Here is a 21,041-nt window from a genome sequence, read left to right as displayed (position 1 = left end):
ATGATCACTGCCTCTAAAAGCTGAAGGCATCGCAGTCCAGTAGAGAGGCTGCAACGCTGGGAGGCTTCTGCTGAGCAGCGAAATGAGTCGCTGCCACCTACCGGCTCCAGGGATCCCTCTGCTTCCACGTTCACCCAATTCGGCCTCAAAGTTTTAGTAACAACCTGCTTTTATGTGGCTTCTCCTGTGCCACAAGGACATCCCAGCACCCCTCTGCAATGCACAACCCGCAGCACCTTCAGAAGAGGTCCAGGGTGCCAGCTGAGACCTCCTGGCTCTGGGCACGGCCATGCCAAGAGCTGCCAGCCCGCCCCATGGCCCCAGCTCCATCCTTTCAAAGCCCATACTCTTTCCTACGATCTACTTTGGGATCTCCCTTTGCTCTCCCTGACAAAATCATAGATAATTGCAACGATGTGCTGGAACGGCAACCCTCGAGCTGGCCCAGGCTAGTGCCATGCAGACACGCAGCAGCCCCAGAGAAGGAGTGCTCCCAGCTGCCAAAACCTGGACGAGGTGCCAGGCATTTTTGTCTATCAGGGTCGTTCTCCCCCGATATATCAGGCTTAATTGTCAGATTCTGAACGGGCTTTGCGCCATTTTGAGAAGGAAAATACCTCATCACTCTGTAATTCTGACGTTAGGCTTCATTGGCGCTGAAGAAAACACACGCTTCTGTTGCAGGTTCCTCTCGGAGGGCAGGTGTATTTGCTCATCTTTCAAATGCTAATTATCCCCCCAAGTTATCCTTCAGCCTTAATGGGCTTTGTCAGGCTCCAAATGGCTGGAGGACACGGTAATTGTGCTGCAGGGATCGCCTTGGGCTCCATTTGCCGCTGAGTGGTCTCAGAGCCCAGGTGCTGTCAGTCTCTTTTTAGGGTTGCTGGCTGAACCAAGTTCATCAAGCTGCTTTTGTCAGTCCTGGTAACATCAATAAATGTCTCAAAGAGCTCTGGCACTGAGAGAGTGGTTTCTACCTTCCCCACCACTGAAAACAAGCAAGGAAAGGAAAACCATCCAGCCACCTTGGTGTAACACAGCAGCAGCTCCTGTTCCGAGTTGTTTGCTCAGCACAGGATCAGCACGAAGCTAACCTGGACCAGGCTGCTGTGCCCCATCCCATGCTCTTACTTCAGTGCCAGCAGCATGTTCCTTGGCAGCTGGGAACAAAGGTGGCCATGCCTTCACCCCTGGAAGTCACCGTGCAAACAGAAGTCACAGACGGAGGCATTAAGGACAGCGTAGTTGTGCTGTCCCCATTAGGGTTTGTTAATTAGTGCTGTGAAAAATGTCCAGTTTCTACTGTTCCAGTGTTTAATATACCTCAGCCACTCTTACAATTATTCTCACCTGCTACAGCCACCCCTGCTCCCCTCTCTTCTATAGAATAAACACAATTTGTCACCCTTCTACAATTCCTTTATATTTATTTTAGGCCCGATATCACCTTCTTCTGTGCACGTCATGCAGCGGAGCACCAAAACCTCCTGACTCCTGAAAGCTGCATTTACCCAAACCTCTTTTTTTTTTTTTTTTTTTTTTTTTTTTTTTATAAAATCAACCACACAGCGAAAAACCAGCTTCAATTACCACATTTTATTTATTATGATGTGTCGTGTGAGTATCTGGGGAAAAAAAAAAAAAAAAAAAAAAAAGTCCACCATCCTGCTAGGGACTGAAATCAGGGTGAGGTCCCCGCAGCCCCTGGGGACGTTCCCTTTTCCTTCAGCTTTTGGGTGCTCGTGCCTGTTTGTGCAAAGGAGCTGTGCAGCCCCGTGTTCCTTATAGGACCCCCAGGACCCCCCCAGGACCTCCCCAGGACCCCCCTGCACCTCCAGAACCCCCCAGGACCCCCTTAGGGTCCCCCCAGGACCTCCAAGACCCTCCCAGGACCCCCAGAACCCCCCAGAATCTCCTCAGGACCCCCCCAAAAAAAAACACAGGACCCCCCCCCCAGGACCAAAAGAACGCCCCAGGATCCCCCCAGGACCCCCCAGCACCCCCCAGGACCCCCCCCCCCAGGGCCCCAGGCGAGGCGCGGCCTCCACAGGCCCAGGCCTAGGCCCAGGCCGCAGCCGTCGCCTAGCAACAGAGAGCGGCCCCATCAGCCCCGCCCCATCCCAAACCTCCCTTCTCATTGGTTACTCTTCCCAAGACTGACATCCCCGCTGACCAATTCCCACCCTCCACGAGCCCCCTCCCGCGCCGGTGGGCGCGGCGCTACCCGGAACCCCCTCCCCTTGCAGGAAGCGGAGCGCGGCGAAGAGGCGGGACACACCTCCGCGAGCAGCCAATAAGAAAGCCGAACCTCCGGCGCTCAACCAATGGCAGAGCCGGAACCGAGAGTGGGCGGGGCTCCGCAGGGGGACCGCCGCAGGGGCCGCGGGGACGCCGCAGGGTCCTAGCGCCCGCCCGCCCGCCTCCCTCCCGGGATGTGCCGGGCCGCGGCCCGGCGGCGGGCGGCCCCGTGGGGCCCGGCGGGGCGGGCGGCGCTGCTGGCGGCGCTGCTGGGCGGCCTGGCCGTGCTGGCGGCGCTGCCCTTCGTCAGGCGGGGCTGTGCCGGCCTCAGCGTGGCCCCACGGGGGCTCCGGTTGCTGCCCCGCACGGCTGAGGCGGCCCCCGGTAAGAGAGGGGGAGGGGAGGGGCTGGCTGGTGCTGGGGGGGTGGGGGGGAGTTGGGGGTTTTGGGGAAAATTGAGGGGTTATAGGGAGGTGGGGGTTTGGGGGAGAAGTTGGGGTTTTGGGGGAAATAGAGGGGGTATTGGCAGGTGGGGGTTTGGGGGAAAAAGTTGGGGTTTTGGGGAAAATAGAGGGGTTATTGGTAGCTGGGGGTTTGGGGGAAGATGTTGGGGTTTTGGTTAAAATAGCGGTGCTGTCAGCAGCTGGGGGTTTGGGGGAAGAAGTTGGGTTTTTGGTTAAAATGCTGGTGTTATCGGCAGGTGGGGGTTTGGGGGAAGAAGTTGGGGTTTTGGGGGAAATAGAGGGGGTATCGGTAGTTGGGGGTTTGGGGGAAAAAGTTGGGGTTTTGGGTAAAGTAGAGGGGTTATCGGCAACTGGGGGTTTGGGGGAAAAAGTTGGGGTTTTGGGTAAAGTAGAGGGGTTATCGGCAGGTGGGGGTTTGGGGGAAGAAACTGGGTATTTCTTTAAAATAGTGGGGTTAACAGCAGGTGGGGGTTTGGGGGAAGAAGTTGGGTTTCTGGTTAAAATGCTGGTGTTATTGGCAGGTGGGGGTTTGGGGGAAAAAGTTGGGGTTTTGGTTAAAATAGAGGGGTTATCAGCAGGTGGGGGTTTGGGGGAAGAAGTTGGGTTTTTGGTTAAAATGCCGGTGTTATCGGCGGGTGGGGGTTTGGGGGAAGAAGTTGGGGTTTTGGGTAAAATAGCGGGGTTATCGGCAGCTTGGGGGTTTGGGGAAGAAGTTGGGTATTTCACCAAAACGCCTCTGCTGTCAGCAGCTGGGGGAGAGGTTGGGGTTCCCCTGAGACACCTGTGCTGTCGGTACCTTAGGATTTGGGGGAAGATGTTGGGTCTTTCGTTAAAATGCCTCTGCTATCAGCAGCTGGGGATTTTGGGGAAGATACGGGGTATTTAACCAAAACATTTCTCATATTTGCGGCTTGGGATTTGGGGAAGAAGTTGGGTAAGTCGCAGCACACCGTGATCACGCTACAAACGGCTCCGCTGCCGTGCTCGGCCCCTAAACGTGGCCCTACAGCTCTCCTGCTGGTGGCTCCATCCCACGTTTTGTGGTTCTTTTGTTGAATTTCGGTATCAGCAAATGCTGATAGTCTCCAGGTTTCCCGCAGAACCCCCTGCCCTGTGATCTAACCGCTCCCCGTTGCGTTTCAGAAGTGAAATTGGAAGCCAAAGCGGCTTTGAAGCAAGCCCTGGAGATGAAGCGCCAAGGAAAGCGAGAAAAAGCTCACAAACTCTTTGTCTACGCCCTCAAAATGGACCCCGATTACGTGGACGCCCTGAACGAATTCGGGATCTTTTCGGAAGAGGAAAAGGACATCCTGCAGGCCGACTACCTGTACTCCAAAGCGCTCACCATTTCGCCCTGCAACGAGAAAGCCCTGATCAACAGGGACCGGACGCTGCCTTTAGTCGAAGAAATCGACCAGAGGTATTTCAGCATCATTGACAGCAAGGTGAAAAAGGTGATGGCCATCCCCAAAGGCAACTCGGCCCTGCGGCGGGTGATGGAGGAGTCCTACTACCACCACATCTACCACACGGTGGCCATCGAAGGGAACACGTTGACGCTGTCGGAGATCCGGCACATCATCGAGACGCGGTACGCCGTCCCCGGGAAGAGCCTGGTGGAGCAGAACGAGGTGATCGGCATGCACGCGGCCCTCAAGTACGTCAACACCACGCTGGCCTCGCGGATCGGCTCCGTCACCATCGCTGACATCCTGGAGATCCACCGGCGGGTGCTGGGCTACGCCGACCCCGTGGAGGCGGGGAGGTTCAGGGCCACGCGGGTGTTCGTGGGGCACCACATCCCGCCTCACCCCCAGGACGTGGGGAAGCAGATGCAGGAGTTCGTGCAGTGGCTCAACTCGGAGGACGCCATGGGCCTGCACCCCGTGGAATTCGCCGCCTTGGCCCACTACAAGCTGGTTTACATCCACCCCTTCGTGGACGGCAACGGGAGGACCTCCCGGCTGCTGATGAACCTCATCCTGATGCAGGCGGGCTACCCGCCCATCACCATCCGCAAGGAGCAGCGGGCCGAGTACTACCACGTGCTGGAGGTGGCCAACGAGGGCGACGTCAGGCCTTTCATCCGCTTCATCGCTCAGTGCACCGAGACCACGCTGGACATGCTGCTCATCGCCACCACCGAGTACTCCGTGGGGCTGCCCGAAGCAGACGGCAGCACGGCGGGATGCAGACAAACCATCCCCGTCAAGACTTGAGGGCTGTGGGCGTGCAGGAACCAGGGAAAAGTGGGGGAGAACAGAAAGTTCCCTGTTCTCGCTGGGAAGGAACTTGACAGGAGGGTGTCGCTCTTTAGCATTTCATTTATTTAAAAGTCTCTTCTGTTTGATTAAATTAATATAATTTATTTATGTACCAGGATGCCAGGCTGAAATGTGAACTGTTGACGCTGACTGTAAGCTCTAACCTGTGTGTGCTGCAGGAAGGAGGTGGGAGAGGGATTGAGGGCTCAATGAACTGAAGTAGAAATAATTCATTTTTCCTTAAAATGAAGCTTGGAGGAGCTGCTTCCAGCGCAGCCCTTCACCTCGTCACTCAACAGCCTTGTCACACCTTGGCAAGGAGCTGCTAGGCCAGCCAAAGCCTTAACCGAGTTGCTGCTCTCAAATTTCCCCCTTCCCTGTTGTTCAAAAACCCACCACCAAACCCTTGCAGTAATAGCACACTCCCAGCTATGCCAATCAGGTTTTCCTTTTCACTCCCACAGCAGTGTTCTCTTCTTGTTTCAGACAGAACAGATGAGGAAGGAGGCTCGCTGCAGCTCAGCGATGGCATTTCTGCCCTCCTCTTTCTGTTCTCAGCAGCACTTTGCATATTTATTTTCGGTTGCCTTTCCTAGGGCGAGTTGTGTGCAACAAGGGGCAAGTGATTTGTCTGTGATGCCAGAGCAGGCGACTGGAAAGAGACAAGAAACGCTGACTTACTTCACTGAACTGCAGGCTGCTTTTGCTGTGATTTCAAGAGAAGTATTAGTTTGTGCCCGGAGGCCCTGCCTCGGATCCGTCATCAAGCAGGTTCTCTGGGAAACTGCAGCTGTCTCCATGTGTTTGTGCTCAGGGTTTGGGAAGAGCTTGCTGCTGCAAGGCTGCAGGCAGAAAAGGTTGTTGTGCAGAACCCTAAGGCTGCCTTCATCAGTTGTGCCATTTTGGGAAGAATTCATTCAGCGAGAACTTGAGTTTCCTTAATCTACACCAAGAACTTTTCGCTATAGCTTTATTAATTACCAGGTTGTGTTATTACCGTGGTAAATGTGTAAAGAATCACAAGGCCTCTCCATACTGCAGTGGCAGTGTGTTGTACCTGGAATTGCCATCCAATTCGAAGTGTACCTTATCTTCTGCAGCTTAACAGGCAGAGGAGTAGCTGCCTACACCATTGCTGGTTGCATAGCAGCCAAATTCCTTCAATCTTAGATCCCCAAACCTCCCAGTTCAGAAAATGTGGATCAGAAAACGTGGATGCAATCCCAATGAGTACTGTAAAGCTTAATCCCTTTGTAAAACAGTGTGGGTTGTTGTAATGTCCCAAGGCCCATTTAAGTTTCATCCCTCTCTCTCTTGCCTGCAATGTAGTTACGATGTTTTATACAAAAAACAGGCAATAGAACAAATTTGGGAGTTACCCATGTACTCTAGCACCAGCCTGTGCTTATGTACTGATCACTGCTGCCAGGAAAAGCAACCAATAAGGGAGGAAGGTTGTTCTGTTTTTACAAAACATGCTTATTTTTGTAGTGCGAGGTGAGTATAAAGATATTCTGCACTTTAGAGCTCTGGGAAAAAAAAATGTTATTTTAGTAACAGATTAATAAAGTATTTTAATATTAAAGTCTGTTTGGACTAGGCTGTTGTCAGAACACTGCTGCTGGCAGCAAAATAAGCTGCAAGGTGCACGAGCTGTGAGGCAGTGCAGATCCTGGCTCCCTCAGCAGCACACAGCTGCACTGGAAGGGAGCACCGTGGAGGAAGTTGAAGCAGCAAGTCCAGCCCTAGAAGTCAAAGGAAACCTCATTCATCAGTCCTATGTTGTGCCTGCCTGATGTCAGGGCGAGGTAACCATCCTTTCCTAACCCCTAATTAAAGCTTCACCTTAAAATGGCATTAGAGTGAGTAAGCAGATGGAGCTACAGTGTTGTTGCATCATTACAGTGCTGAGTGGTTAGCCCACACTTGATGCACAGAGCAGGTGGGCTCCACAAGAAGAATTTGGACCCTATAGCATAGCAATACTACCCCCAAACCTGCTGATGCCACAGCTAGGAAGCAGACAAAGTAAAGCCAAGCCAAATGAGCACAGGATGTAAGCACTGAAAACAGTGTTTATTTGCAGCAGTGCTTGTGTTGTACAAGTGAACTCGGTCCTGCTGTGCCCCCTCCCCTCCAAACCCCAGCTGCTGACTGCGAGGTAGCAGCAGGTTCAGGCAAGCAGTGATATTTCTATCCACAATAACCATATTATTCTCGAGTCTGAGGTGATTACTGAAGTGGTTCAAGATATTAACACTAAAGGGAGTGAACGACTTACAGGTACATGAGGACACGATCTCAGTGCACCCGAGAGGTGAGGTACATCAGTATTACCTAGCTGCCGTAGGGTAAGTGCAATTCCAACACCCATATTTCAACAAAAGCAACAGTATTTATAGAAAACCTTTGAGAACTTGAGTTTAATAAACCAGGGAACGTCAGCTTGCACTTCACATTTGTACAAAACCATACAGAAACCACCTGCCAAAGACGTATGGGCTAGCTAGCAAAAAAAACAAACAAGAATGGTCCTCAGCAAGAGCATGTACAGCTTCCATGGGGGAAAAACAAACGGAGCTAATATTACCCATGACACTTAAAAATAATTTCCATGTCTTTTACAAATACACAATATAAAAAACAGGTCAACTCGAACAGAACATCAACGGAATACATAGATATGTATATACATATACACACCGATGTATAGAAACTCTCCCAATACTAAAATAGGCCATTGTGGTGAAGTTACTAGCATTTGCCATTTAACTCTTAATGGAAGGAGATGAATTTCCGTGCGTGTGAGTGTTTTGGTGGAACGTGGGTGTGTTGTCAGAGAGAATGACTGCAATCACAATCTGAACTTCTGAGCGGCGGAGCTCGACCAGGTCAGCCCTAGGCTTTCACATCGCATCTCGTTCGTTAATGAAAGAGAAAGATTTGTAAAGTATTCAGAAAAAAAAATGTTGTGGCATCCAACCTGTACAGGAAGTATTTCCCCCCTCGGTACCCTCAATATGAGGGATCACATAATGCCATTTTACCAGAACGTAGTATAACTCTTTGCTCTTAAAAACAGAGGAAAACGGATTTGTACCATCCTACACTGATCTTAATGAATGCAGCAGTCCCGAGCAGTATTTACACCTGATTGTGACTGGCGTTCTCTCCCTGCTAGCATAAGGACACAACATGGCTTCCATAAAGGCATTTCACATTTTACCAGACCAGCTGATCGCAGACTTCCTGCTCACTTGTTCAGTAGCATCTTGGCAAAATCAGCATTGGACATCTTTTTCGGCTCCTCAGCAGGTTCGGATGAAGTTGCTGGTGAATTCTGGACCATCCCGTTCTCAGCCTTAGCCACGGGATTACTCTGGCGCTGCAACGCACGAGGCATCATCGACAGCTGCGTCCTTCCCTTCCCTCGCCTGCAGAGGGAAAAGTGACATTTCAGAATACCCCAGCGCTCTCTGAACACACTGTTCTAGCTTAGGAAGAGAAAAAGGGCTTTGTTCCCTAAAAGGAACACCCCTTTAAATATTATTCTTGTCATCCGTTTCAGTAGTAAGTAGTGCGAAGCTTTCAGACGACCTTTGAATCAGCACACCAAAGTCCTGACAGAAAACAACCGCCCAACAGTCCCCAGGAATTGAAGCTCCGTGGTTTTATCCACAGAGCACCTACACTGCAACACCAACCGTAAGCAGCAGGAGCACTTGGAAGGAAAAAAGAACAGCTTCAGTCCAACGCTGCTGTACTCAGTCACTACCAACCTGTTCCTATCAGTAAAGTACAGAGAAATCTGCTTTTCCTCAATCCATCAACTCCAATTCTTTGATTCAGTACCTTTCAGGCGTTCCCTCATCTTTTGGATGATGCTGCATACGTTGTAGCCTGCAAACAACCCCAGTGTTTGCTTGTTAAGCACTGGGAAACCCTTGCTAATACTTACGCTCCATAAATCTGTCGTGGTACTGCAAACTGCGAGGCTCTGCCTGCCTCGGGCTTGTCCGGCAGCTTTCGGAGAGGCGGGTTACTGATCGCCACCTTGATGACGTGTTCCTTAATTGTCAGGCCGTCCATTTTCAGCACGGCCTGCGAGGCCTGAGCTTCGTTTTCATATTCCACATAGGCCAGGCCCTAAATAAGGGAAGAGGTAACCTAGTTTTAGTCATTCTTTCTCTGCGTGAGTCTCTTATTTAACAAGCACCCATTTATTGGGAAATGGACGTAACAAACCCTGTCAGAGAGGTGTCTCATTTCTCACTGGCAAATCCAGTACTGCAGCAGGTGTTAGGCACAATAGCATGAAGGAACTAAAGATAAAGGAGGATGGGGATCAGTTATACCAGGTGAACCCCAGCCCTTTATTTTAGAAACAAATGTTCTTTGCAGACTTACTGATGCCTCTTTTTACTATATTGAAAATGCTGCAGATCTCTTTCCCTCCATCCTTTTCATATCACACATTTTTCTCATGTAATTTAATTAGTATTTCAGAAAAAAAAAAAATCTTCCCCCTCCTATTTTTTATTTGTTGGCACAAAGACACACCAGGTTACATAGATCCATGCACTTCTATGAGTTTTAATGCAAAGCCCATTTGGCAACAATAATTAAGTCACTTACCTTAAGCTACAAAACCTATGTTTTATATCCAAATCTCATGAAGAGTTCCCTTCTGAAGGATTTCATTGAAATTAACAGAGTATTAAGGACACCTACCTTGGGTTTTCCTGCTCGGTTGGTGACCAGCCTAATGTCCTTCACGTTCCCATGTGCTTTACACACATCTTCCAGCTCTTCCTTAGTGCAGGAAAATGGCAAGCCAGATATGAACAGTTTGTGTTTCTCCAGTGTGGTACTATACCTGAACACCTGAAGAAACAAAAAAGGCTGTCAGTTCTCAAGCCAGCCAGAAACAAAGAATTTCAACCTATTACAAAGCTCTCAACCTTTTGAGTGAAAAGGTGAGATTAACAGAAAACACCCACACCATAAAAAAGCCATTAGTAATATCTTGAGAGATATTTGCATATAAAACACAGTCATCCACCAAGGATGTGCGAGGAATTCTTAGAAGTCAAGTTTTTAAACATTATCTTTGTTTTACAAAAAAAAAAAAAAAAAAGAACCATTGATATGTCTGTCTTCTTGCTCAAGCGTCACTAATTGAATACTGAGTTTTTCTGCACATAACCCAGTGAAGTAGAAAAGCACAGATCGTAGAATTAACATCAGGTAACTACACCAAACTAGTACAACATCAATTTGTTAGATGCAGGAACTCAGGAAGCAACACATCCTGCCAGCTTTCCAACGCAGTCCCACTGTTGAACCCACTTCTTGAGCGGATAAAAGTTTACCTTGAAGTCTGGGTTCTTGTTCTTGTCAACACAAGGAGAAACAAACATCGGTCTTCCCTCCACAACTTTACGATCCAACCCAAGAGCCTGGAGAGCAGATTTCTCATCCTTGAATTCTACGTAGCAGTAGCCCCGGAACGTCCCCTTGTTACTGAACACCGGGCGGATCTGCTCTACCTCCCCGCAGCTCTCAAAAAGCTCCTTCAGTTTCACTTCGGGTTCTGCCATGTTATAGGAAAGGTTGCTGACAAAGACGGTAACGTTATCTTTACTGCTGTCGTGCAGAACTTTGGGGATGTCTTTTCGACTGGTGGATGGCTTTTGCTTTTGGTTTGCCGGCCGGTCTGGTTTTTCAGCTCCACTTCTTCCAAACAGCCCCGTTTCTAACTCCATGTCTTCTTCAAGAAGTAAACCATCGCCGTCTCCCTTATGCCTCTTGCTGGGCTGCTCTGCTGAGTAATGAAATCGAGAGCCTTACTAGAAAAGTCACACCATTTCACTCAGCACTCAAATTAGACTGCCCTTCATTACCACCATGGAATCATGAAATAGCAAATATGAATGAGATGGAAAACACAATGACAGCTCAAAGGCAATAAAAACCTCCCTCAGGTTCTTAATAATGCGAAACAGATTACTTGACCAAGACAGTAAGGATTTAAATGGAAGCACTGACAATATTTGGTTTTGTCAGTTACAGCTTCTGACTCATGCTCTCTGTCAAATAGGATCTTTATTAAAAAAGAAATAAAAGCTTCCCATACTCCCAGTGGCAACAATCTTTAAGATCTTCTGGTACCACCCTCCAAGAGACTACTCTAATATCAAATAACCAAGTTTAGATTCCGCATGCTTCAGCATCATTTGATGACTCAGGAAAATTAAATTGAGAAGAAAAATCACAATATTTCTGAAATAAGAAATCTACAAAAAAAAAAAAAAAAACTCTAGAAGTTCTTTTAGGCTAAAAGAACTTCATACTTCGGCTAGCCAAAAAACACTTCATCTTGCTTTCATTTTGCTAATACAATGAAGGTCTCCTGGGAGAAAAAGGCCCTGAAAGAACTGCAGCTCTGAAGACAGTGAGAGCACTTCTTCATCTGCCTCTAACTGCAGGCAAGCACCCAGTAACCCCAGTGACAGAGGACTGACACATTTGTTTTATTACCTTCTTCTTCTCGTCCCCATTCACTTTCATCATCATCATCAGCTTTGCGTTTGTCTCCAATTCTATTTTTTTTAGCCTTTTTGGAAGCTTTCTTTTCTGCCCGAGCCTGCTTTCGTTGCTCAGCTTTCTCCTCCTCCTGCTTTGCCAGAGCAGCTTCTTTCTCAGCGACCTAAGAAAGAGATTCTTATTTAAGCAACTGCATGCTGCAGAGCATCCTCATGCACTGTTTTCTACAGTACTGAACCTGGAGGGTTTTCTCCTAAGGTATATAAACACAAAGCTAATGGAACCACCATTTAAAACACATGTCAATTATTTGCTCTTGTATTTTTTTCCTAGAGCACTCCTGTTACTCTTATATTCATCCAAGTGTCAAAAGGTGAAACTTAAAAAGCACTAAAGAAGTTAAATTATACTTTTAAACTAAAATCAATAGCGCCGAAGCTTTAAGACAATTTAAGCTTATCTGTACAAAGCAACATTAGAAATCTGACAGTCAAGGTTGATCTTAAAATAGGTATTTCCTATAAACTGCTTATAGTTCACAAAGTTCTGACCTTTGCTCTTTGTTCATTAACTCGTGCTAATCTGTTTTCTGTTTTTTGCACAGCTGCATCCCAGTCTTCTAACGTTCCTAGAGAATTAAGAAATAAAAGCTTTGTATTTAGCCTTCCCATAGCTTGGAAATACAATTCTAGGAAAAAAAGAATCAATGAAGTTATAGATCTTACTCTTAGTATTAGAGTTCATATACATGAAAATTTAATATAAATTAAATGAATGGCCTTCAAAGAAAACAAAATCCAAGCAGAGCAAAAACCTCTTTTTAATCATACAATGCCCCCAAAAGGCATGGAAAAAAACAAATCAATTTCAGCAGGCTCTAAACCAGGCCTGAAAAGGTGAAGAAAAGAAAATAAAGAACTGCTTGCATATGCTACAGTAGACAAAAGAAAGCGAGCCTTCACCAGATGACAAAATATTGGATCAAAGCTCACTATTATTGACAGTAAAATGAAACGACTTGCAGTTTGTTACCTTCTATCCTCTCCAGCGTGAGCAGCACCTCGCAGACGTGCTCTGGATAGTCACTTGTGCACTGCACGGCTCGATGCAAGGCCTTCCTGCAGTGCTGAGTATCACCATGGGCTCTAGGAAAGGAAAACACAGCAGTAAGGAGCCAATCCTCCACACCACAATCACAAAGCAGTACGGTTAACGATGTTCTGTGCAAACACTCTTCCTCTCTCCCTAGCTAGCTCCCACTAGGTTTTGTTGCTGTAATATTTCTGAACTAAGAACCTCAAAAGCAGACTGTGAACTCCTAAGGAGCGTACCAACACTGAGCAGACCAGCCTTGTCTCACGCAGATGAGGTCAGTTAAATTAACTATTGTCCAGCCAAGCTCTTACCTTTCCAGGTTGTAATACTCCAGCCACATGTTCGCATATTTGGCGTTCCCTTTAGTCATGATGTTGTCCCAGAGCTCTCTGGCCTTCTGCATGTTGTTACATAAGCGGGCCTGTGAAGCAGCACTCCGCACACTCAGTACAGGTCAGGATTCTTTGTTCCATCACCACAACCCTCCTGCCATCCCCACCACTTCTTCCCTCCCCCACACAACTCCAAAGCTCATGCATGCAAACCCAGAAGACAGAAGTGAACACCTAGTGTACTCTACCACTGAGTGACACCTCCCATGCCCACCCCTTGCATCAGTCTTGGTTTCCAGCTCCCACAGACACTTCATTTTGGTCATTATAAGGCATTTGAGACAATTGCTTTTGAACTTTTCCTTCTGTCGTTATTCGTTATTGTACCTAAAGTGGCAGTTCAACACAGTTCTTGATCTAAAACAATCACTCCATTTCTGTTACTAACTGGGAGAAGGTGGAAAAGGGGGGAAGTGGGTTAAAAACCCAAGTGAAGTTCACCTGATCTCACTATAGAGGGGTCCTACTTCTCCCTCCAGGAGCACACAGAAAGTGAAAAGGAATTAATTCAAATTCAGGGCCAACTTTGGGCAGGACAATTACAAGATTTGAGACTGGCAAGCCATCCCATGCATCATACAGAGAAATTATAGCACAAAAGTAATCTTATCCAGGTTCATAGGAGCCTGGGGCAAAGGAAGGATGAGAAAATGTCAGATGTCTCTCCTATGATGTCTTCCTTCAGTCCTAAAGCTACACTATGTGCTTGACCAGCCCTGACACAGAAAGATTTACTCCTTGAAGTTACAGACAAAATGCATACGAGAGGTTGGAATGTTTAAAGAAAGATTTCCTCTACTCTAGGAATTAAAATAGAGCAGACAGAAGCATCACCTCGACTCTTGCCCAGTTCTGCATGATGGTGCAGGATGGATCTCCGCTTTCACTAAAGCCTGGGAATAAAAATAAGTACTATTTGTGAATGGCTCTTGGAAATAGGGTGTTTATTAAACAAGTTTTAGGTCATAGGTGGAGTATTCATCTTTTTCTAAAATGTCTGAGACACTTGAAGACAAGTTAAACATTATATGGAAAGCTACTCTTATGAAAAAAGGATTCTGCACAAGACAAAGCAATACACGGGATGATTTAACTTACGCTCTTCGACTTCTTGTTTCAAATACTCCACAGCACGGGCAAATGCAGATCGCAGCTCTTCTAATTCTTTACTTGAGTCTTCAAAAAAAGAGAAAGAACCACCTTAGAACAACAATTTTCCTTTCCTATCCACTAAAATCTCTTCACTTACACCCCTAATGATTTTCTTTTGGCAGGAAATAAATAAAACTTGCTACTTCAGTAAAGCTCACTACTTGCATACCAGAACAAAACAAGACGAATACCAACCCCCACCTAGTACCTAACATATAAAACACAATTTTTGTGACAGCACAATCTATTTTTTCAGCAAGGAGCTACTCTAAAACAAGTACATTCTTATATTTTATGCACACTGACAGGCAAGAAAGTACTGTTTGTGAAGAATATGAAACTAGTGTTGACTGATTTATTTTTTAAAGTAACATCACTGTTTCAGATACATAAAACTCATTTATTCAAACATATCATACGTACCTTGTGTAAAATCCACTCTTCTTCTTAGGTAATCAAGATATGCCTGCCAGATTTCTACGTAGTCCGTTGCCTGAATAAAACCTGCATTCAGAGCCTTTTCAAATATTTCTGTAAGAAACGGGAGGGGGTAAAAACAAAACAAAACAAAACAAACATGTATTTGCTTTTCAATTATTGACAAAGTTAATAAGCTGCAGCATACAGAACAACAAAAACACGAGACACAAGAAGCCCTAAATACAGTAAATTGTTTAAGGAATTCAATGTAAAAGCCCATTTAATTCAGCAACATTGAAGTAAAGCTGAAATAAAGAGCTTGCTTAGAAGCAAAGCTGCTCAACCGTAACAGCTGTGCCCTGGAAGCACGCTACTGTAAATCTCATTGGCTTTAAGACTGCTGGAGAAGGGCTACACCAAATCCTGCAGGTCACCAATTGTCACACATCATTCATAGCACAACAAGAAGTGGTTCTGTATTGTGAAGAAGGTTTGCTGAGATATTTCTTTACCAGAAATAATGCAGTGGTCAACTCCGTGCCTCTCCATCGCCAGAAGATAGCGAATCCAGAGCCCAACTGTCCAGGGACAGTTCCTAACAGCGCGATCGTGAGCAGACAAGACCAATTCTTTCACTCTCAGCTGCCGGTCCTGAAATAAGCACACCAAGTTTTAAGTACCTGTGAGCCAGAGAGCCCAAGACAAATTCTGCAGAGAAAATACAAAGCTGGGGGAAGAACTGAGCAAACGCTCGCTTGATCAATAAATACACCACTGAAAATAAGGTGAAGTAGAAATCAGCTTCTGGAGAATTTAAAGACAATGTGACAGGATTGGGAGAACATCTCCTGTTATTTATCAACCACTAACATATTAAAATGAAAAAAAGACAAAAACAAAAAATAAAACCCCAAACATTTCTGTTTGCCTTACCAAATACTGGTTGTAGCGTGCCCAAAGATCTGGTACAAGGCAGTTCTCAGCCAAAGCCCTCTCGTAGATCAACTGAATGCGAGCTGGATCACCTGCTTTCATCTCAAAATCGATGTAAGCTTGGTACTCTGCTAGCTTTGGAGTCTCAGCACCCAGCTATAAAACACATAGGAAAAGGAAATATAAAAACCTTCTCAACAAAGCAAGATTCAAACAGCACAACTGTCACTCAGGGTAGGTCTCAGGCAAAATTTCAAACACGAGCTTGGCCTCTAAATATCAGCAGCTTCAAAAGTTTCCAGCACATCTGGTTGCGAAGTTCCTTGCGTATTGCTCATAGCTGCCAGCCAGCCGACCATGCTCAAGGGAGCTCCCTTATCTCACAGACTAGAGAAAAAAAATCACCACAAACCAATTAATTGTTATTTTTACAGCAACGTGAAAGTAAAAGCATTACCAGTGCCTCTTCGTACGGTTTACACTTCTCCAGTTGCTGCAGAGCTTTTTTGTAGTTCTTTATTATTGTTTCTGGTATTGGCTCTTCTGACCATTCCTCGTACTCAGCATATGAGGCCTCCATATCTATGAAAAGAGACAGGAAACCACATCATTAATGCCCTCAATGGACTAAATAAGAATTCAATTTTTCATTTTAATAAGTGAGTACTTCTGTTTGTATATTAACTGCTACACTACTACACCTTTAAGGGGTTGTAGACTATCATATATAGAGTAATTTGAACACAAACTCAGGACAAGTTGTTTTAAAGCTAATGGCTTTGCTTTACAAGAACAAAAGTCCCAAGATCTTCCCAAGTCTTTAAAGCAGAAGCCAACCCAGATTCTTCCAATACGTAAATGAAGAAGTCAAAGATCTCTGCCTCGACTTCTCTTGTAAGGAGACAACGAACCAAGAAAAGGGACTCAAGGAGTTTAAAGTTAAATGAACCTGATACAGCAGACTAACAACCCAGCTGTCAGCACGTATTATCTTCCTACCAACCAAGCTTCTTGTACAGTGAGCTTCACAGCTGAATTCCTAGCTCCTGATGGTCGTGTTTCATGCTAATTACTTGTACTTGGCCTAAATGATCTCAAATTATGCACTGAAGGAACAGACAAACCAAGTTTCAATTAATATTTCTGAATAAAAGGGAAACGCGCAGCATTCAAGGGACCCCAAAGACAGGCAAACGTAACCGAGTAAGGAATGTTCAGATATCACAGCTGCAATTTGCGTGGCTCTACCAGAGGAATAATCACAACTAAAGCCTCACTGTACCGGTCGATTCACGCCATCCCCCCCAGTGCAAAGGCTCTCACCTAACAGCGGGATCCCCAGCTGGCGCCTGAACAGCGTGTGGATCCTCTCAAGCTGGCTGCAGAGCATCTGCTGCTGCTCGGGCGACGGAACGCTGCCAGGAGCTGGCTACAAACAAAAGGATTGGAATTTAATCAGCTCCCTCAAGCCTGAGCCGAGGAACACGAGGGGGTATTGTTTATGGGCTGGGGATCTGGGCTCCAAATGACTACACGAGCCTTGAAGCAGAGACGCAGGCAACTTGCATTTCAGGTGCCTGCTGTGAAAGCTAAAACTTGGGAATTTGAATTGGGTGAATGTAAAAAATGTTCCTCAGTGAAAGCTGAGGCACACTTTGGGAAATGAAAACCTGGAGATAACCAGCGTGTGATCGTGCCATTCCACAAGCCCACTGGGCTGCCAGAGAGGTTTTCAATAAATCCCTGCTGCTCACACGGATGATTTAAAGCTTCCAGATTCCTTTCTGTTTATCAGGGGAAGGGTGTTCGCCCGTTACCCTTGTGTTAGGGCATTTCATTACTGATTAACTGATGTATCTTATGTGGCAAGCTGAAAGGAAATGGAAATATTCATGTTCTGGACATCTTCTAAAGGTATCTATCCTTTGTAGACATTCAGCCTGCATGTTCCAGGGGTAATACACTAGAATCCCTAAGTTGCAAAAAGGGTGAGACAATGAATGAGCTCAATGCTGAAGGGGAGGACAGCCTAGAAATGCAAACATGATCAATTATGGGCAGAAGTATTCACTGGAAAGAATAATAATGCTAATAATGAAGCTGCTTAATAGCAAAGCTAGTTGGTTTAACATTATTTTTGTCAGCTCAAGCTAAAGCACAGGAATTTTGCTTCCAGATGTGAGATTTCATGACCTTATTTAAGCACAGACTCGTTATTACACCAACAAACGCAGAGAACGCCTTTCCCAGACCAGAGGGCCAGTTCCTACAGCTGAGAAGTAACAGCTGAGCGACACCACAGCCTCTTTGCTCAGTGTGTGACGAAGAAGCAGCACAAGATGACTTCAGAAGCGATACCAGAGGTTTTTCCTTGCAGTAGCCCAGGGGATTGGCCTTACCTGTGCTGTTTCCAGGATGGCGTTCTCAAACTCGCGGTACGCTTCCCACAGAGCCGTTCCTTTTGTCACGTGCAGCCCGACGGCTGTTAAGGCTCTCTCAAATATGGAGCGAACCTTCTCGATTCCTCCCTCCTGCCCGATGCCGCCGATCGAGTACTGGGCGTACTCCAGCCAGATTTCAGGACCTGAACAAGGTTAGGAGAAAGAAACAGGTGAGCTAAGGACCTTGAAAACCAGAAAGGGGTCTCTGCTCCCCAAACACAAGTAGACCAGGACACAGTTTTCTTTACCACTCGATATAGTAAAGGAAAAAACATTTTATTCTATGCTCTTGGTTCGGTACCAACAGCTACAGTTGGTCTTCTGGAAGAAGTCACCCTCGTGGTCCTTAATGACAGCAGATCCAGAGGGCCCCTCTTCTCAGCTCTTCACCTTCCTGAACTCCCACCAACACCCAGCAGTGCCAGCCATGCTCGTGCTGGGACATTTTACATCAATTTTCTGGAAGAGATTCCCCTCTGATGATACCAGTCCTTCCCTGCTCCTAACATCACGTTTTCAGCACCTTGCCACAACACCCAAGCAGCACGCAGTGCTCTGCAGGCAGCTCCTGACAGACAAGCCACCACGTGCTGCCCTTGCTTTAACAAGGCCACACAGTGAGGTTCTTCCACGTCAAAGCATTTCAGGAATGCTACCTCCAGGACAGCAACCACAGGCTGTTTTTGGAGCTGTCACATAATGGAAACAACAGAGGCAGCGCTAACCAACACAGGAGGTGAGAGCAGGAGTGAGCATCTCAACAGCACTCATTCTCCTCAAAAAAGAGCTCAAGAACGTACCGTGGGTAATGCAGAAAGAATTCCTTAACCAAGCACAATACCTGCTCCTTATGGACATTAGAAAAGTGCAAAAAATGCATTTTAAATATTTTTTAATGTTAGCTTAGACTATCTCAGACTGCAGTGGTACTTAAAGCATTGCCTTTAAGTGGCCTGTAACTCGAACACTTCAGAACAACGTGAGGATCACTCCATGCTAATATTTTTGATGCAATTTCTGCATTAGAACGAAAAGATTTCCCTAGAAAGGTGTAATCTGAATGTAACAATACGTTTTATAGCAAATATTAAGAACTCACAGATGTAGTCTTTCACGGCTCTCTCAAACAGCTCGTAAACTTTCTCTCGCTCCGAGATCTCAGAAGCCATCTTTATCTCATCCTTCAGCCAGTCCAGCCAGATTTCTGAAACCAACAAGTTCAGAACCCATCACAAAAAGCTCAGAAAAAATAACTTCAATTGTTTGTTGAAGCGTTTGGAGTTTTTAAATAATAGACTTAAAAACACAGAGAGGGACAAGGGAAAAAAAGCAACTTTAACCACAATTACTCACAATTAATTTAAATGAAAACTTTGGCACAGACCTCTCCAGCTGGGTACAAAACAAGCACACATTTATTTAAAGAAAGCTGCAGCTGCAAGCAGCAATTTATTGGTAGTTTGTGTAGAAGATCCGAGTGCACCAGCAACCCAAGAGCCGCCGAGTGGCACACCTTCCTCCCATTTTACAGGAAACAATAAACGGCTCCAGAGGCTGCAAGTTCCCACACGCATAAAAGGAAACTTTCCCTTGCCAAGGCTAAAAGTACACCGGCGGAACAGCCTCTGTGGTATTTACATTGCCTCTGGGTTTATTAGGAAGAAAAAGAACTCCGCGCTTTAAGGGCTACCCACAGCTTCTGCCACCACGGTATTTTTTGCTGCTTGCCTGTAAAGTTTAATTTTTGGCAGCGTTTTGCCTGGGCTCTGAGTCACGCTCACTGACTAAACCATTTCTGTGCTGCCACCCCCAGCTGCACGTTACCAGCCCAGCACAGGTAAAGCTGTCTGCCCCGTAAAACATCCCCTCCTGCCAGCTCCACCCCACAGCAGAGGGCAGGGCAGGGCAGCTGCAAGCACCAAAATCTTGAGTTCCTGCAGGAAACCATGCACAAATGCATTTCACTGCTGCAACAAGGGGATTTCACCCCGAAACACCTTTGAATCGCTGACTGATCCCTGAGCAGCAGCAAGCTGAGCTCCGTACCTTCGGTAAGGGGAAAGAGCTCGCTCATCTTCTGGCGAGCTCTCCTCAGCTTCACCAGCTCTCCCTCCTGGCGGAGCAGCTTTATCAGGTCCAAGTGGCAGTTGTAGTCAAAGGCGTTGATGGAAAGCTTCAAGAAAAAAATAAAAGTGGATTTTTAAGGCATCATAAAGACACGCAGAAGTGAGAGTACATTTAGCAGAACACCACATGCTCTCACAGCACGTGAATCTATCTCCTCATGGGTTCATGCAACCAGCCCAGCACCTCCCTCCCTGCACACAGCTGGCTCCAGTGGTGCCCACAGACGTTTATAAAAACACATTTCGAGTTTAACTGAGCTTTAAAGCTGTACTAAAAAGCAAATGTTGAGCTCTAAAGCCTGCTCGGCAGCACAGGTGCCAAAACCTGGCGCACGGCAGAAAATTGCTCAGGCGTTGTGAGTGAGTAAGGACCAGCTCCAGTGATAAACCTGAGGTGTTTTGGGTGTCCCAAAACTTAACGGAAAACAACGGGACCAGCCCCAAAGCCCCTCAGCGCGTTTCGCCTGCCCGTTGGGGCTCTCTGAGGAGAAAGGGCCCCATAACCCCCACCTCCAGCCCCACACCACACCGGGGACCCCCCTAAAACCCTCAGGACCCACAGGGAACCCCAGAAAAGCACAGCCAAGGCCGGGGACGCCCCGAGGGAGCCCACAGCAACCGAGAGGGGGGCTCTGGGGTGTCTCTGGGGTCCCCCTCACCTCACCACCCCCCTCACCTGCTCCTCCAGCCGCTGGATCTCGGCCTCGTTCTCCTTCTCCTCATCCTCGCCATCCCCTGACGAGTCCGAGTCGCCTTCGTCCTCCGAATCACCGCCCGATTCCGGGTCCGGCAGCGGCAGCCTCCGCTTCTCCCCCTCCGCCTCCTCCTCAGCCGCCGCCGCCGCCGCCTCAGCTCCCGCCGCCGCCATCTTATGCAGCTCCCCTCAGCGCCCGCCGCGCTCCGCCACCCGTTGGGGCTGCCCGCGCCGCGCCTGCCTCAAAGCAGCGCACACCCACCGCTCATCCGCCGT

At 47.2% G+C, this 21,041-nt stretch overlaps 2 protein-coding genes across 4 annotated transcripts; one reads left to right on the top strand and one right to left on the bottom strand.

Annotated features, from left to right (window-relative positions):
* The first annotated feature begins 2,399 nt into the window (after window positions 1–2,399).
* FICD (FIC domain protein adenylyltransferase) lies at window positions 2,400–6,781 on the top strand. Of its 2 annotated transcripts, none has more exons than XM_082774204.1 (2): window positions 2,400–2,622; window positions 3,846–6,781. In XM_082774204.1, exons 1-2 carry the CDS (start codon window positions 2,433–2,435, stop codon window positions 4,919–4,921), a joined length of 1,266 nt encoding a protein of 421 aa, XP_082630330.1. In that variant the 5' UTR covers window positions 2,400–2,432; the 3' UTR covers window positions 4,922–6,781. The 2 variants fall into 2 exon arrangements, with proteins under 2 accessions (XP_082630330.1, XP_082630331.1); XM_082774205.1 differs by lacking the exon at window positions 2,400–2,622 and adding an exon at window positions 3,475–3,636.
* Window positions 6,782–7,361: 580 nt separating this feature from the next.
* SART3 (spliceosome associated factor 3, U4/U6 recycling protein) lies at window positions 7,362–20,969 on the bottom strand. Of its 2 annotated transcripts, none has more exons than XM_082774459.1 (19): window positions 20,748–20,969; window positions 19,992–20,118; window positions 19,045–19,149; window positions 17,904–18,088; window positions 16,828–16,933; window positions 15,962–16,086; window positions 15,505–15,660; window positions 15,084–15,222; window positions 14,575–14,682; window positions 14,098–14,175; window positions 13,834–13,892; window positions 12,919–13,028; window positions 12,545–12,657; window positions 12,064–12,140; window positions 11,507–11,675; window positions 10,339–10,790; window positions 9,698–9,850; window positions 8,925–9,112; window positions 7,362–8,400 (listed from the first exon to the last, which is right to left on the bottom strand). In XM_082774459.1, the coding sequence occupies exons 1-19, from the start codon at window positions 20,937–20,939 to the stop codon at window positions 8,220–8,222; spliced, it is 2,823 nt and encodes a 940-aa protein (XP_082630585.1). In that variant the 5' UTR covers window positions 20,940–20,969; the 3' UTR covers window positions 7,362–8,219. The 2 variants fall into 2 exon arrangements, with proteins under 2 accessions (XP_082630585.1, XP_082630586.1); XM_082774460.1 differs by having other exon boundaries at window positions 10,339–10,787.
* Between the last annotated feature and the right edge of the window lie 72 nt (window positions 20,970–21,041).

The sequence above is a fragment of the Aythya marila genome (genome assembly GCF_965140915.1).
Source record: "Aythya marila genome assembly, chromosome: 17".
Taxonomy (NCBI): Eukaryota; Metazoa; Chordata; class Aves; order Anseriformes; family Anatidae; genus Aythya; species Aythya marila.
The sequence above is the reverse complement of the archived record's forward strand: the minus strand, read 5'-3'. Positions and strand labels throughout refer to the sequence as shown.

Coding starts and splice junctions, on each gene's coding strand:
- FICD (XM_082774204.1), top strand. CDS start 2,433: ATGTGCCGGGCCGCGGCCCGGCGGCGGGCGGCCCCGTGGGGCCCGGCG. Junction 2,623..3,845: donor CACGGCTGAGGCGGCCCCCG/GTAAGAGAGGGG, acceptor GTTGCGTTTCAG/AAGTGAAATTGGAAGCCAAA.
- SART3 (XM_082774459.1), bottom strand. CDS start 20,939: ATGGCGGCGGCGGGAGCTGAGGCGGCGGCGGCGGCGGCTGAGGAGGAG. Junction 15,661..15,961: donor AACCGTACGAAGAGGCACTG/GTAATGCTTTTA, acceptor TGTGTTTTATAG/CTGGGTGCTGAGACTCCAAA. Junction 13,029..13,833: donor AGAACTGGGCAAGAGTCGAG/GTGATGCTTCTG, acceptor GCTGCTTCACAG/GCCCGCTTATGTAACAACAT.